The sequence below is a fragment of the Petaurus breviceps genome, unplaced genomic scaffold, assembly GCF_028583685.1.
Source record: "Petaurus breviceps papuanus isolate PSGF00001 unplaced genomic scaffold, PetGlider_PUasm1.0 181, whole genome shotgun sequence".
Lineage (NCBI taxonomy): Eukaryota > Metazoa > Chordata > Mammalia > Diprotodontia > Petauridae > Petaurus > Petaurus breviceps.
In genome coordinates this window covers 25,707,609-25,724,827 of record NW_027185784.1, presented here as the reverse complement: position 1 = coordinate 25,724,827, position 17,219 = coordinate 25,707,609, and the positions used below count along the sequence as shown (strand labels likewise).

General features: G+C 42.5%; 1 protein-coding gene across 1 annotated transcript in view; it reads left to right on the top strand.

The window, feature by feature from the left end:
* Positions 1–3,428: 3,428 nt before the first annotated feature.
* Positions 3,429–17,219, top strand: part of DENND11 (DENN domain containing 11) — a 48,348-nt gene continuing 34,557 nt past the window's right edge. The window contains exon 1 of the mRNA XM_069087384.1: positions 3,429–3,759. Coding sequence (XP_068943485.1) covers positions 3,429–3,759 — 331 coding nt within the window. The remainder of the gene's footprint in view (positions 3,760–17,219) is intronic.

Sequence of the window (17,219 nt, the reverse complement as noted above, 5' to 3'; positions counted from 1 at the left end):
TGCAACCTACATAGCTGTTGAAGCAATTTTCTAGTGGCCTCAGGTTGTATTAACTGAGACTCCCTGTTTGCCTTGGGCTGGCTCATTTGGAGTTGGGGCCCTTCCAGACTTGGCAGGTTTCCCAAGGCTGAGTGAGACACCACACCCTACCTGCTTACCGAACCATTTCCATATGGAGGTTAGGGAGACTGAGTCTTCCAAGTTCCTTGTTGAACTGTTCTTTGTCAAGATACTTTCTCAACAAGGTTAAGTAAACCTCTTCTTCTTAACTGATGAATAATACATTCCAATATGAGACCTAAACTACCAGGAGACTGGCTTCTATGACCCATCCTACCACATATCCTTTGAGTAAGTGGTGAAGATTGGTAATTATCCTTATAAATTTGTTATTCAGGATATTAAGTTTTCATCTGGAAAGTACATCACAAAACATTTTCCCTAATGTGACTCCTGGCCCAGTAAATCCACAATGGACTTCAGCTTTGAACTTACCAGATAGGTTCATGGCTAGGGAAGCAGGAAAGAAGGTGACTGGGAATCAAGCTTCATTTTGACTCATGACTCCCACACTAGAGGAAGTCAGAAAAATCTTTAAAACAAAGTTTAGGTAGGACCCATATCTAAGCTTTCCCCCATAGCAGATAATTGGGTTCTTTCTAGGAACAGCATTCAAAGGGCAATGTGAATAACTAGTATGGGACAATAGATTATGTCCCTCACCATGAAAAATGATTAAGACACAGAAGAATTAGACGAAGCATGTTAACAAGTACAAATCAACATAAAACCATCACACGCTATACTCTCCTAATAGATAAAAGACAAATTTGTGGGACCACTGAACAGATATTTAGGATATTTCACCTTTACCTCAGATTTATACTGTCTAAGCAACTCCAAGAACAAGCCAGCCGTTGCATAGCTTGGACTTTTGGTCCTTCTATTGCCAAAAACCCCACCCCAAAGCCCAAACCAAAAAACCCTCCTGGCAGTGGTACTTTTCTCCTTTGAGAAGTGTTATGGTAGAAATCATCTCCTACTGGGCATCCTGCACCTAGCTAGGAAGCGTGGAACTTCTTAAGTTTATGAGATTACTGCCAGGACTGGAAAACCCATTTTTAAGGATTGTTGGTGGTTGGATGAGTTTTGATCAGAGAAAGAAACAGAAAGGCAGAAGAGGGGAGGGAGTCATGGTCTTGGGATTTAGTTGAAAGCTTGTCCTTGGCAAACACATTCACATTGCCATGTGCTTGTTACTGCCATTGCCTCTTGGGGAAGGAGGGAAAGAAATTTTTCTCTACCCCTGCACCCCTTGTTAGAAGTTCAAGAGAGAGAGACAAATGTAGTCAAGACTCCAAAGGTCCAGAAAACATTTCTCTTTATTCTTCTTATAGATGATTCTTCCTGATTCAATTGTCAATCACTTTCAATGCAACCACCATCCCCAACACTTAGGACTTGCCAAGTCATCCCAAAGCATTTGTCTTTTCTGGAAGAGACCAAAGAACATGCCAGCTCAGTAGGAGTTGACCCCAGATCAGCAAATGAGATGTTTCTCCTGACCATCCCCATTACCGTTTTTGTTTTGAACTATTTTATATGCTATTTTCTTTTTTTTAATTCTTTTTTGTTGTTGCTGTTGGTTTTTGTCAGGGGAAGGCAGGGCAATTGGGGTTAAGTGACTTGCCCAAGGTCACATGGTTAGTAAATGTTGTGTCTGAGGTTGGATTTGAACTCAGGACTAAGGTCCTCCTGACTCCAGGGCCGTCGCTCTATTCATTGTGCCACCTAGCCACCCCCATGCTATTTTCTTAAAATCCATAATTAAAAGTATTATTTGTAGCTGTTTGATTGTGTCTGACTCTTCTTGACCTTATTTGGAGTTTGTTGGTAAAGACACTGGACTGGTTTGCCATTTCCTTCTCCAGCTTACTTTACAGATGAGAAGCTAAAGCAAACAGGATTAAGTGACTTGCCCAAGGTGACTCGGCTAGTAAGTATCTGAAACCAGATTTGAACTCAGGTGTTTCTGACTCCAGGCCTGGTGCTCTATCCCCTGCATCACCTAGCTTAACCTACCCCCAATAATTTCTTCTTTTGCTTCATTCAAGAATTTAATCCCTAAGATATTTTCCAGTTCTAGATCTATGATTTTGTGGATTGAATTAAATTGAATAGAGTCAAAATAACTTAAGACCATGTGGTTTCAGCATCAGGATCAGAAGCCTATTGATGTCCAGTCTGTTGCTGTTCCTTCCAGGAAACTGCATATACCTACCTACATATATGCATACAACCTTTCTTCCAAGAGTTGAGTCTCTCAGCCCAAATAAGACAGGGACAGTCAGAGTGCCTCAGTTCCACACTCCTAACTCTTTGTTCCACCTTTTCAGGCTACCAAAGCTTTGATAGGTATTATATGTGTATTATAATATATAGGGTACATACACACATATACTGGGGAATATATGGGAATGTTATAGAGAGGACATATGGTATAGTGGATAGGACTGCCTCAAAGTCAGAAAGACCAAGTAAATCCCTTTGTTGTCCTAGGACTATAAGTTACAGAAGTTATTGATCTTTGGTAGTAGTGGGACTTTCCTCACCTGGAATTTTTTTTTTCTCCCGATTTTTGGGAGGGGGGAAGGGAGGGCAATAGGGTTTAAGTGACTTGCCCAGTCACTCGGCTAGTAAGTGTTAAATGTCTGAGGCTGGATTTGAACTCAGGTCCTTCTGACTCCAGGGCCAGTACTCTGTTGCTTCCCCATCTAGCCACCTCCTCACCTGGAATTTTCTATACCTTCTCAACAAAGAAAGTGTGATATTTATATGCCATATATGTATGCACAGCGTGAGTATATATGAGACAATACGTATACAGTATTAAGCAATGTATTTGTGTTTAATGTATATTATAATTCAAATGTAATGCACACACAGTGTATCATATATAAATGTGTACAATATACATTATGCGATGAAATATGTATCACATATATACTCGCAGTGTGTCACTGTGTATCTACTGTGCACGTATATAGTGCATGCACAAAGCCTCCCAAACGCCCATCCACATTTCAGTGATCCAATGTATACACGTGCGTGTATTTAGGTGCACATGGACCAGCAGCCCCAATCAGAGAAACAAACGGGAAGATGCAAGAGTGCCTAGCCTCCGGGGTTCGCTGGGAAAACGGCACCTGGCTGGAGGACGGAGGGTGGCCAGCTGGGTGGGGAGTGCGGACGCAGGTGAGCTCCGGCGGGTGGCTGAGGTGGAGGACTTGGAGGAAGAAGAGGAGGAGGAGGAAAGCCGAGGGCTGGAGCCCGAGGCCGGAGAGGGTCCCTCCCGCCAGGCCGGGCATCCCCGCTAGCCCGCCCCTGCCTCCGCCCCCTCCCCGCCCGCGGCTCCTCCTCGCTTCGCCATGGTGGAGCAGGGAGACGAGGCGCCGCTGCTGCGCTGGGCCGAGGGCCCAGCCGTGTCCCTGCCGCAGGCCCCCGAGCTCCAGGCCGGCGGCCGGGGATGGGGCACCGGGGGCGGCGGCGGGGGGCTGGGGAGCGGACCTGCATCCGGGGCCTGGCGGGCTGCAGAGCCCGGGAAGAAGAAGGAGGAGGAAGAGGAGGAAGAAGAAGAAGAAGAGGAGGCGGAGTTCGGTCCGGGGGAACTGCTGCGGCGGCAGTCCGGGCGTCTGCCTTTGGAGGAGGAGGAGGACCAGGTGGTGGCCGTGTTCGTGGTCACTTTCGATCCCCGCACGGGTAAGAGCACCTCCGGAGCCCACCTGGGCTGTCGGCCTGGCAGCTGCTGGCCGCTGAATGGGGGGTGGGGGGGCCAAGAGAGGCTTCGCTGCGCGCGCATCGCTCCACCACACCTGCACCCCAGCTTCGTACGGCCCCCATTGGGAGAGGAGGGAGTTAAAGCTTCAGTCACTGTCCCAGGGATTTCTGGCCCCGCGGGCTGCAGAGTCTGACACCCCCGAGCCCTTGAGTCCGGGTCACGCAGCGGGCTGTCCCCGTTACCTGAGAAGGGAGCACGCCCACCTCCGGCTTGGGTGGGGAGGTGTGTGTGGCAAGTTAGCTCTTCAGGTGACTTCCTCCAGCATGGGCTTGCTGTAACCCTTAAGGAAGGTTGTCCCCTTCACCTTTCCATTGACTTTACAAATTTTCATCCCCTGGCTTCTTAGCAGGTCCTCAATCCCATAACCTATCCCCAGCTAGCGGTGCTCGTTCTGCCTCGTTTACCCTGGACTTGAGTAATCACGGCAGGCTTTTCTTACCTGACTAGAGGAGTTCCCCCCTCTTTGAGAAGAGAACTCCTGTAGCTACCTTCTCTTGAAGCGTTGCTATAAGTATCCTGGGACTCTGTCCCAATGGATAAGTGCGGTTTTTTCCCTTTGATCTCAGGATCTCCTTTAAGTTAGAAGCCCCGAGTAAACGGATTAAGCTAGAAGCCTGTTTAAATAAAGCCTCTTCAAGGCTGGGGGGAGGGAGAGGAAGGAGGGAGAAAGTTTTCGAATGACTATTTCTTTATGTATTTCATGGAGAGCTGATAGAGTGAGCATAGATTTCTCCTGGGTATCTCAAACGTAACATAAATCAAACAATTCATTATCCTTCCCTCTACCCTATCCATATGTTCTCTAAATTTCGCTATTTTTCTTGAGAGCATTACCAACCTTCCAGTTAGTAAGCATTTATTAAGCACCAACTGTGTGCCAGGTACTTTGCTAAGCTCTGGGGATACAAAAATATGCAAAAGTCCCTGCCCTCAAGGAGCTCACCATCTAACGGGGGAGACAACAAAGCAAGCAAGCATTCAAATTATTTGCAGGGAAAATACGAAATAATTGAAAGAGGGAAGGCAGTAGAATTAGGAGAGGTTGTGAAAGGCTTCCTGTAGAAGACGGGATGTTAGATGGAATTTAAAGGGTGCCAGGAGCTATAGGATTTTAGTTGGGATTTAGAGAGATGAGAAGGGAGAGCATTTCAGAAATGAAGGTGAGAGCCAAAGAAAATGTCCTGAGCCGAAAGATCCAGTGATCCATTGTTTGTGAAATTGAAATGAGGATTGATGGATGGAAGAGTAGCTGTTGGGGGGAGTAAAGTGTGAGAAAAGGGAAAAGGTAAGAAGGGCTTTGAAAGCCAAAGAAAAGATGATGTGATTCTTAAGGTAATAGTGAGCCATTGCAATTTGAGTACGGTTGACACTCTGGGGTCTAGACGATTTTTAGGAAAATCACTTTGATGACTGAATGGAGGAAGTTTGGGTGGTGGAGAGATTTAAAGCAGACAAGCTTATTAAAGTAAGTCGGATCGAGGTGATGGTGTGCACCAGAGTGATGGCAGTGGCAGAGCAGAGAAGGGGGCACATTTCAGAAATGTTGCAAAGATGACAGACAGTCCTTGGCAGTATAGTGGGTGAGAGATCGTGAGGAGTTGGGTTATTTAGGTTATGAGACTAAGGGACTGAGAGGATGATGGGATTGCCCTCTAATAATAGGGAAGTTAGAAGAGAGAAGGGTCTAGGGGAAAGATGATGTGTTCCCTTTTGGATGTGTTGAGTTTAAGATGTATACTGGACAGTCAGTTCAAGATGTTCGAAAGGCATTTGGAGATCATAGATCTGCAGAGGATTTAGGGAAAGATAAGTAGATTTGAGAATCATCAGTCAGGAATTATCCCAATTACAGTTAGTTACCCCCAGTTTGCAAGTTTAGTGTGTTGCCTCCCCCCCCCCCATTTCTCGAACTTAAATCTGTTCAAGTGACTAATCTTGTCATTTTCCCACTTCCAAGTCTATTGCATCCGTCTCCATTTTTCCATTCAAGAAGCTCCTACCTTGATTCATCATCTCTTACTTCAAGTCTTCTTTCTCCAATGTATCCTCTACACAGCTATCAAAGTGATTTCAATAAAGTGCAAGATCTGGCATGTCAGTCTCCAATTCAATTAACATCGTCTCCCTATTACTTCAAGGATAAAGTATAAACAATTTTGGTATTTTTAACCCTCCAGAGTAGAAATTCCTCTTGATGAAAACTATGATCCATTAGATGAAATTAGACTTACTGTTTTCCAAATAGGACACACTTGTAGTTCTTCACTGGTTATCCCCCTCAACTCTGCCTCCTAGAATCCTTCATTTCCCTCATCATTTTGCAAGGTAATTTATACTTGAAACCTTTATTGATGGCTCTCTTGTTACCAAATTACCTTGTATTTAGAGGCAAAGTTGCATTGTGAATGAATAGAGAGCCGGCCTGGGAACTCAGAAGACATGGATGGGTTTACATTTTGTCCCAGCCACATGCTTTCTCTGGGCAAGCTACTTAGTCTCTTAGTGCCCTGGTAATTTAAGACTATAAATTACAGAGAAGGTATAAACCTAAATTGGAAAAGGTAGGATGTTTTTTTTTTCTCATCTGAGAGCTCTTATTGCCAACGAAATCACAGATCCAATCTGTCCCTAAAACACGTTATCTCTCCTAGCCAGGTCATAAGCTCTTGAAAAAATAATCCACTTCATTGTTTGTCATCATTTCCCCATCCTGTAATTCAGTGCTTGGTTAATAAGAGTGCATATTATTCCAAAGATCTTAGCCTAGTGTGATGGCCACTCCAGTAGAAAGAGAAAGGATTTGTTGCACCCGAGTCTCTGGAGTTCAAATTCTTACAAAGTTACTTATTTTTGTGTAATGCTTAGGCAAGTTACTTGCCTTTTTAGAACCTCAGTTTTCTCCTCTATAGAGAGAGGTACAACTGCCTAGACGTCCCGTAGGTGGGGGGGATCAAATGAGATTATGCATGTAAAGGGATTATCTTGGTGGCAGATGAGTACCTATTATATTCAAGGATAGGATAAACACTCATTGTCCTTTAGGGATTGACTGTAAGAGGTGGGATTTATATCTTTCCGACCCACGTAATTAGGGGGTGGGCATTAAGGATCTCCAGGGAAGATGGTTCCTGCTGGTAGGAAGAGTCTTTTGTTTAAGGACTAAGAACTATCCAGGACTAAACTAGCCAGAGAATTCTAGAAATAGTTGTACCATCAATTCTAGATTAAAATGGATACTTTTCAAAAGAAAAATATTGCTCATGCTCACCCACTAATAGACTTGAGCACTAAACTCAGTTGTTCTTGATTAGAGTCTAAGAGGAACTGGGAGGAAAAGGGGGGTGGGGTGGCCGAGGGTGGTTAGTGAAAGGGGGTAAGAAATCCTCTGGAATTTTAGAAGAGGTACTGTTTAGCCCATTTGAATTTATTAAAGGTTTGTTTAGTGGGTGAATTTATACACTAACCATAGCTTTTCATTTGTGGTGCTAAACACATTTTACAAGCACTGCTTATGCTTAGAGCGCCTTTATCTGTGGAGAAAGGGAAAGCTTTCCTGGACCAGTAGTCCTTGATGAACAGAAAAGACAAGGACCAAAAAGAAGTGGTGCCCATCTGCCTCTAATAAAATAAATAAAATAAAAGTTGGGTTTGAGAGGACTGTGTTGGGGGAGGGGGAAAGTGACATAATGGTATACTTGTATGTATAGAAAAACTTCTAAGAGATTGGACCCTGTAATGATAGTGGCTAATGTTCAGTGATGGTGGATATCAAGAACAGGATTGGTGGTACAGGTAAATTTAACCCAGGTTCTGTTTTCTATCTATTTTCTGTCACTGGTTCAGATGGGAGGAAGGAGGTGTGAGGGAGAAAAGTCTTAGATAAGGACATTATCTATCTCTGTTTCTTTCCCTTTCACTTTTTTGTAGAAAGTAGCTCTTCTGTTCCCCCAAACTATTATTATCATAGGCCATAGAGTTGTGCCCCCAAATACTTTAGGGCAGATGTTAAAATGTAGGAGACAAAATGGAACAAATGTCCCTTAGAGATGATTTCTTTTTTCACCCTTGAATGCTCCATCTTCTGAGAAAACATTTTTGATGCTCCTTGGCCCCAGGTTGACATTTTAACATTTTGACTTGAGCAGTCTACAGTCGGTGTGCACACCTGTATGTAGAATTTGCCTCAGGCGATACCATGGGCACAAAAATTAAAATGGAGTATAGACAGCTGAGAGAATTCGAGGAAACAAGTTTTCTTTGAGGGATTACGGCTTCTCTTTGATGTTGGAGGCTTCTTTTTCATTTGAACAAATATCCATGCACCTGTAAGGGGGAACCATATGGTCTGGGTCCTCAGGGAGATGATGCTCTACGAGGCTAGAATGAACACATGTACACAGGTGATTTTGATGCAAATTAGAAGATGATTAAGTGCAAGGCCTCTGCCTTCTAAAAGAGAGATCTGGTTTATGGGGGCTGATCAGAGAAAGAGGCTTGGAAGTAGCTGCTAAGCCCAAAAGGAGGAAAAATAAGGTAGGAGGCAGAGAAGTGATTCCAGGCCGGGAGATTAGTGTGTGCAAAGTCGCTGGGGCAGGAGCCAGGCAAGGGGAAATCAGAAGCTTGGAGTATGGAAAGATAGGGAGAGCTATGAAATAATCTCGGAAAGCTACAGTGTAAAAGTCCTGGCACAGCCACCTCAGAAGTCATCATCTTACTCAGCAGGCATTTGAAAACCACACTGGGTGATCTTACCTGTGCATTTGAAAGTTTACTTTGGCAAGGGTGTGAAGGATGGAATATAGAGGAGAAAGGTGGGAGTCAATAGGAATAATGACAACTCACATTTTACATAGGGCTTTGCTGTTGTTTGTGACTCTTTGTGACCCTATTTGAGGTTTTCTTGGCAAAAATCCTGGAGTGGTTTGCCATTTCCTTCTCCAGGTCTTTTTACAGATGAGGAAACTGAGGCAAACAGGTTAAGTGACTTGTCCAGGATCACACAGCTAGGAAGATGAGTCTTCCCTTCTCTAGACCTGGCACTCTATGCACTATGGTGCCACCTACCAGCCAGGGTTGCACAACTGCAGACTCTCAGAGTTGGAAGGGACCTAAAAGTCCATCTACTTCAATGTCAACCTGAGAAAAAATGTCCCCCACGATTTTTCTGATAAGGTTATTCAGATTTTGCTTGAAGACCTTCTGAGGCAGTTCATTCTACTTTGGGATTCTACTCTAATTGTTATAAAAAATTTTTTTTCTTTACAGCAAGGAAAGGAAGCTTTTTCTTTACATTTGCCTTCTCATCATTTCTACCCATTGCCCATAGTTCTGGATGTCAGGCAATCCCTAGTTTTCCTCTTCTGTTTAACAAATTCTAAGATGAAGTAATCATCATTTCCACCCTAACAGCTGATTCCTCCTAGTAGGCATTATATCAGCAATGCAATATTCACAATGCCTACGGCAATTAAAAATATGCTGATGTGGTTATTAATCACAAATATATCAGGCTTGCTATATGGGGGATAAAGCTAGAACATTTATTAAAACATCAAATGACTGAGTCCCAAAACCAGAAAGTCAAAGCCATCAGAGTAGTTATGCAGTTGGCACAGGTAGATAAAGTAGAAAGCACCCACATTCTCAAGCCTTTAAAACAGAACAGGCTACCTCAGGCAAAGGTCTTCCTCTCCCCACTCACAGCAACTACTCGGCGTCCAGGAAGCATGCTCCTAGCAGCTCCGGCCCCTGGCAGTCCTCAGCAGGAGTCCTTAGCAGAAATTCTGACTGGCTCAAAAAAGGGGTTCATGCCTCCACCACGGCACTACCGCTACCACTGCCGCTGCTGCCATCGCTGCCACTGCTAGTCACTGCAGGAATTCTAGCTTGGCTTCCACTTCCTCTTGCCCCACCCCTTCCTGCTATGTGAGCAAGTCCAATGGGGCATGGAAGATCTTTAAATCCCATAACCCTTATAGGCATGAATCAGATCCAGATTTCCCCCTTGTTTGTTGCTTTACCTTTTCAAGAATGAAATTTTTTTGTCTTCTCTTCCTTTGGTGGAGAGTTCCAGCATTGTATGCCCAATGGAAATTCTCAACACTCGTGCATATCATGCTAGGCTTATGGTGCCATTCTCAGACTCTTCATTTAGTTTCCTCTACCTGAGCAGGTGGTCTGTACTGTACTGTGATGACAATATCACATTGCTTCTGCCCCCATTTATCTTCACTCAGATGCACCATTCTACTTACTTGTGGTTTCTGGATTTCCTCATGAGTAACATGCTATTCTACTACTACCACTTACCTTAGAGTCAGGTATACACTTCTAGAAACCTTCCATTGAGGGGTCTCACTACACCAGGTCTCAGTGAGATCCATGAAGTCAGACTTTTCTCTTTTTCTTATACAAATATTAGAATTTCTAGTGCTTTTTGCTCTAGTTTACAAAATGTTACCCAAATTTGTGTGTAGAGACATCTGAGGTTTTACTATTGACTCTTTTTGATAAACCCAAAGACTCCTGATTCGGGGATAAGAACTCACTATTTGACAAAAACTTCTGGGAAAACTGGAAAACAGTATGGCAGAAACTAGTTATTTCACACTGTATACCAAGGTAAGGTCAAAATGGGTACATGATTTAGAAACAAAGGATGATACCATAAACAGATTGGGAATATCAACTCCTTACTTGAAAAAGATCTGTGAATCTCTGGTATGTCTGTTGTCATTTTTCCTATATTATACTTATGGTATTTAGCTTGGTATAGAGTCCATCAAGTCTCACTGCCTCCCTTTTTGATTATGTTTGTTAGACTTCAGGCAAATATATTCCTATCAGTTTCTAAGGTGCATTCCATCTTTGCCTAGGAAAAATTGTTTTTCCTATATAGACCTGTGTCTCAGAAATCCAATTCCCATTCTCAGACACCATCTTCTTAAACAGCAACTCACTTTCTAGATCTCTTCTTTCTCTTTTGAATCTCTTGCCTTTGATGAGCTATCTCCTATGTCCCTGAGGTATTCAGTTCCTTGCCAAAAGCTTCATAATTTTTGGCAAGGCTTCCTAGGTTCTTTCTGGTTTTGCAACTTGAACCCACACAGATCACCAGAATTGATCCAGTCTGACAAGTTTTGGTAGGTTCCCCATCCTGCCTTGGATTCGTGCTCCAGGAAGACAGCCCTTTACTGTTAGCCTCATCTCTAAATAATAACTGCATGCCCTGCAGAAGGGAGTCATCCATCATCATTACTTGTCTCTTCTTCTGACCCTTATTGGGTTATCTCTCAGCACCTTTGAATCTATAATGTCATTCCTTGGAGGTCAGTAGCTGCTAGTATCAAAGTTAGAATTTGAACCAGTCTCCTAAGTCAGAGTTCAGCATTGTTTCTACTACACGTCTTCGTGGGCCCATGTGGCAGAGTTTTGGCTTTGGTTAGGAGGAGTAACACCTCATTTTCTAAGATGAGATGGAAGGGGGAAGAGGTGGGAAAATACTTTTTTTTTCTTTTTCTTTTTGGAGGGGAGAAGGCAAGACATTTAGGGTTAAGTGACTTGCCCAAGGTCACATGGCTAGTAAGTGTTAAGTATCTGAGGCTGGTTCTCGGGCTGGTGCTCTGTTCACTGCACTACTTAGGAGCCCTGAGAAGACATTTTTAAAGTGATAGAGGAAAGTTTCATATCTTTATTCTTCTCAGTAAAATGGAGAACTAGTTTTTTAGCTGAAAAAGGCTGAGATCCAATTAGAAGCTTCAGAAGAAAAGGAAATAATTGTTAGGGTTCTCTTTTTCCCTTTTAAAAATTCTGTGCATAACAAACATCAGATAATAACATGATCACTTCCATATGTACAGTTGAAAAGAAAAGAGGAATATAAGGCAGCTAGGTGGTGCTGCAGTGAATAGAGCCACCGGCCCTGGAGTCAGGAGGACCTGAGGTCAAATATGACCTCGGAAACTTAACTTACTAGCTGTGTGATCTTGGGCAAGTCACTTAACCCCAAATGCCCCTACAAAAAGCAAAAAAAAAAGAGGAATATATGTGTCTGTGTGCATATATATATATATATATATATATATATATATAAATACGCATGCACGTATACCTGTCCATTTTCTATGCACAAATTACTTTTCTTTTTATATAAGTTCAGCAACCCTGCTTGCCTATAATTGCTTCTGGCCTTCCCAAAAGGAAGTTTTGAAAGTACTCTATAGAATGAAAGGATAAAGGAATTCATTTGCCTAGTTAGTACAGTTTTAAGACTTTCTAGAGTAGCTGCTTCCCTGCTCATTAGGAAACTGAGAGCTGCTTGGAATACAGGGAGTGATAGATTCCTGGTCAGGGATGGAATGTACCTAACAAGGGCAGGGGAGTATTTATCTGCCTAGAGATGCTGAAACCTAATCAAAGGGGCTTTAAACTGAAAAGGAAAGGAGAAGTAGAGAGCTGTGGATAAGCTAGACATGATAAAGAGTAAGTACTTTGTAAAAAGAAAAATAACAAACGACATACTCAGTAATTCCTAGGAGACAAAAATCTAAGGAAGAAGCAATACTCCTGGCCTCAGATGTTTTTACACAAAAGCACAAGGTGTGGTTAATAAGCAAGGTGTACCAGAGATCCTAACATAAGCAAATTGGACCTCATAAGTATTAAGGACTGGCCAGGATCATTGATTGTAATGTGGCTTCCGAAGGGTATATACCTTATTCAAAATTAACAGGATAAGTAAATGGGCAGAGAGCAGATCATTACTAATAAGCAAATATAGTTATTTCATAGTAGAGATTAATTTATATTATGCTATTTTTATTATTGACGTAATTTTTATTATACATTTACATATTATAAATATTATGTATTTAGCAACCAGAAGGGAAGCATGGTGGGGGGCCTTTGGGTGAATGTCAGTAACATCTGAAATAATAAATCCTGTCATCGGAGTATGTTGTAAAACACTCAGAAAAGGGACATTGGAGGAAAAGCACTTGATTTGGAGTTGGGCAATCTGGCCTTAAATCTTGCCTCACACACTTGCAACTTGTATTGTTGTTTGTTATTGTAGTTGTTTCGATCATGTCTGACCCCATCTGGGGTTTTCTTGGCAAAGATGCTAGAATGGTTTGTCATTTCCTTCTCCAGCTCATTTTACTGATGAGGAACTGAGGCAAACAGGGTTGAGTGACTTACCCAGGGTCATGCAGCTAGTAAGTGTCTGAGGTCAGATTTGAACTCAGGTCTTCCCAACTACAGCTATCTACTGTGTCACCTAGTATCCTACCACTTGTGTACATTTGGGTTATTGCTCAGTTTCCTCATGTGTGAAATAAGGGGATTGGGCTAGATAGTCACTTATCTAGACATCCTCAGGAACTATACATTTTCCAAAACCAGGACAACTAATAAGCTTGACTTACCTTGGTGGTGTTTCATCTTTTAGAAGGGAGCACAAGGGAAATTTTTATTCTGGAATTGATCGTCACTGGTAAGAAGGAGCCGGTTCCTGGGAGGTAAATGAGAGCTTTGGCTGAGAAAGTAGCCTTCAGTCCTAGAACTGGTGATAGAGGAGAGGAAAGCCATGATATGATCCTGAGATTCTGGGAGATTCTCTGAACCTCAAAGGATTCAGAGAAAGGAAAGGTAGAGTCCCACAGATTAAAATTCTGCAGGAAACTTCAGGAGTGGGGAGCTCTCTAGTATAAAATACAAGGAGATCTAACTCCCAAGACACAGATGAGGGGGAGTTGTCCAAAGAGAACTATGTGGATGTGCACTAGCGTCTGTATGGTGCTTTACCATTCACACTGCACTTCACATGCAGCTTCTCATTGGATCCTTCACAATAACCCTGTGAGGCAGGTGTTAGTACTAGGGCAGGCAGGTGGCCCATAGGGTGGAGCCCAGGACTTGAGTCAGGAAGACTGGAGTTTGAATCTTCTCTCAGACACTTAGCTCTGTGACACTTAACTTCTTTGTGCCTCAGTCACTTCATCTGTAAAATGGGAATAATAGCACATCTTTCACAGGGTTGTTGTGAAGATTAAATGAGTTAATATTTGTAAAGCCCTTTGCAAATATAAATGCTAACTATTATTATTATTATTTGTTCAGTTCTTTTAGTCATGTCTGACTCTGTGACCCCTTTTTGGATTTTCTTGGCAAAGATAATGGAGTGGTTTGCCATTTCCTTCTCCAGCTCATTTTACAGATGAGTAAACTGAGGCAAACAGAGTGAAGTGACTTGCCCAGGGTCACACAGCTAATAAGTGTCTAAAGTCCTGTTTGAACTCAGGTCTCCTGACTCCTGGCTCAGTGCTTAATCTACTGTGTTGCCTAGATTCCCAGCTATTATTATTACCTCCATTCTATAGATGGGGAAACTGAGGCACTGAAAGGTGGAAGAATTTGAGTAGGCTTCTTAACCTTTACTCCCCTTCATATACCCTACCACCCAGTCACAGACCTTCTTGCTGGCTTCCAACATGGCAGCCCACCCTCTGACTCTATGCCTTTTCACTAGCTGTTGTCCCTGCCTAGAATCATCTTCTTCCTTTCGGCCTCCATACAACTCTGACTTCCTTGAAGTCTGAGTGAAAATTCCATCTTTTCTAAGAAGCCTTTCCCAGTTCTCAATGCTAGCACCTTCCCTCTGGGATTACCTCCAAGTTGACTTGCATACATAGTCAATTCTGCTTCAATTCTTGTTTTGAGAACATTAATTTGTTCCAAACTGATTGATATTTAAGGGAACAATTTGAGTGCAATGTAAAAATCAAGTTTACTCAGTTGATTCATTCTTCTCATTGTGAAACAGAAAACTACCTGTAGTTAAACTGAACACAAAATGCACACACCTCAAACGTTACTGGTGACCTCAATTTACCACCTTATTCTGCAACCTTGGATAATAACACTTTATCTCATAAGCCACAACCCATCCCAAGCCCACTTCCACAACAAACTTAAGGCCTTTTTCAAGACAAAGTAACAGATTTGTTGTATCTTTTTGGGTGTAGTAGGAGCTGTGCATAGAGGAAGGTTGACCTGAACCCACAAAATCTGACACTACCAACTATCGATCATATTATTTATGAATTAACCATTTTACAGCTGTAGAGTTGCTGCTTTTTAAAATTAGTTTCCTCTATTTTTTATGTCACTGACAGGGTTTTTGCGTGTTGTGCCCCCAACCCCATTTTCCCCATAAGCCCTATGCTTTTTATTGCATAATTTGGTAATTTTTAAGAGCACATATGTTTAGTTATAGCAGAACTGACTGTATCTTGTTTGTATGTGGTTATTTGCATGTCTGTCCCCCTTCCACCCCCCATCATATACTGATTTTCTTGAGGACTGAGACTGTTTTTGCCTTTCTTTGGATGTCCAGGCATAGTCCCTAGCCCATTGTAACTTCTTAATAAATGCTTATTTACTTGACCAGGTCACACAGACAGTTGTGTGTCTTAGGTAGACTGAACTCAGGTCTTTTTGACTCCAACTTTAGCATTCAAACCACTCCAGCCAAGCTGGCTTTGTCCACAAATGAGTGCTTGACCTTTCTCACTTTTTGGAGGTGTAGAGGTCTGGGAAGAGAAGGAAGAAACTTTAAGTGGTTCAAGACCCATCTCTGGGATAAACTGATATAGCTTTATATATGTTGATTAAGGGATGCTTCTATACTGGAGGGAATCTCATGCCATGAGTAGAAAGTTAGGATGCTAGAGAAATAAAATCTAGCTAAGGTAGCTTAAGAAATAGCATGGTGAAAAGCATAGGGCTTGGAAGGTAGGGGCAAGGGAATGAGGAACAAGCATTCAAATATTTTAGCACCTGCTGTGTGCTAAGCTTCACAAACATCTCATTTGATCCTTATGATAATCCTGTGAAGTAGGTGCTGTTATCATTCCCATTTTACAGTTGAGGAAACTGAGGCAAACAGTGGTTAAGTGACTTGCCCAGAGTCATAAAAGCTACTACATGTCTGAGGGCACATTTGAACTGAGGTCTTCCTGATTCTAGGCCCAGTGCTCTATCCACTGTGTCTACTAGCTAGATTCTAATGCATTTGAACACATTCCCTACCTGTTTGACCTAGCCTCTCTGGGCCACAGTTTCATCGTCTATAAAATGAATGGGTTGGCGTTGATGACCCCTCAGGTTCATTCCAGCTCTAAATTTATGATCCCATGCTAAATTTTACTACCCATCCTAAAGTACATACATTATACCTAACATTTTGTTAATTTGGTGAGGTATTTCTCAATCATCTGTTTGAAAGATTACATTAGATCTGTTTATGTATTTGGTATGTAAATACTATAGCATTGATTGCCCTTGTGGTTCTCATTTTGTAAACAATAATTATTAATCCTTAGAGCATCTTCATGTAGTCAATGAAGTACATGCTTTAGCTTGTCGACTTAATTTGTTTGTCTAAACAAAAGAGATCACAGAGATGGGGCTGATATTGTTCTGTTGGTCAATGGCTTATCTTGGAACAGAGTCCAGGTCATCTGACTCATGGCAAAGAACAAATTACTTCCAAATACTGGTGGAAACAACATGGCAGATGGATGAAGGAGAGTAAGACCAGGAAGTTCTTTTTGTATGATATTTACATTTCTGTACAGGCTACTCTGGACTTATTCTACCATGTCCCAGTTCTTTATCCTGTAGCCTCATAACCTGTAATTCCCACACTGAATGTACCCTCCGTCCTGTGACTGCTCCCTTTGATTGGCTGGCTCAGTCCAGGACTTCCATTTAAGGTGGATACCCAGGCCAGTCTTGTTTTATCCTCTCTAGGCTGTGGTCAGAATTCCTCTATTTTGCCCCTCTCTCCCAGCTTTCTCCCCCACCTCCCTTTCAGTTTCTTTTTATGTGTAGTCTTCCCCATTAGAATGTAAGCTCCTTGAGGGCAAGGCCTGCTCTTTATGTTTGTTTCTATTCCCTGAGCTTACTTCATTGCTTAGCACCTAAGCATAGCTTCGTAAATGCTTGTTGAACTGACCATCTGATTACTGAGCTTCTTTTACTTAAGAAGAGAGCAAATTTATGAGGGAGGCAGGAAGAATGTTCCTTTTCTCTAAAAAGAAATGGCCCCTATGAAATGGTTTTTAACCCTGTCTTCCTCCTCCTTCCTTTTTCCCCCATTGGGTTTGGCAGTGAAACCCGATTGTGGCTGCTTTTCATTTTCCTATTAATCTCACATTGACCACATCTTTCCCAGGTTGCTGATGATTCACCTGCTCAGCTTGTGGTTTCCTGGGGAAGTCAGTTTGTGGTCGGTCATTGGCCATGATTCCTATTTTAACCTTTAGGAACTCAGTGGAGAGTTAAGGGAAATAACAAGGTGTGTATGAAATGATACTCC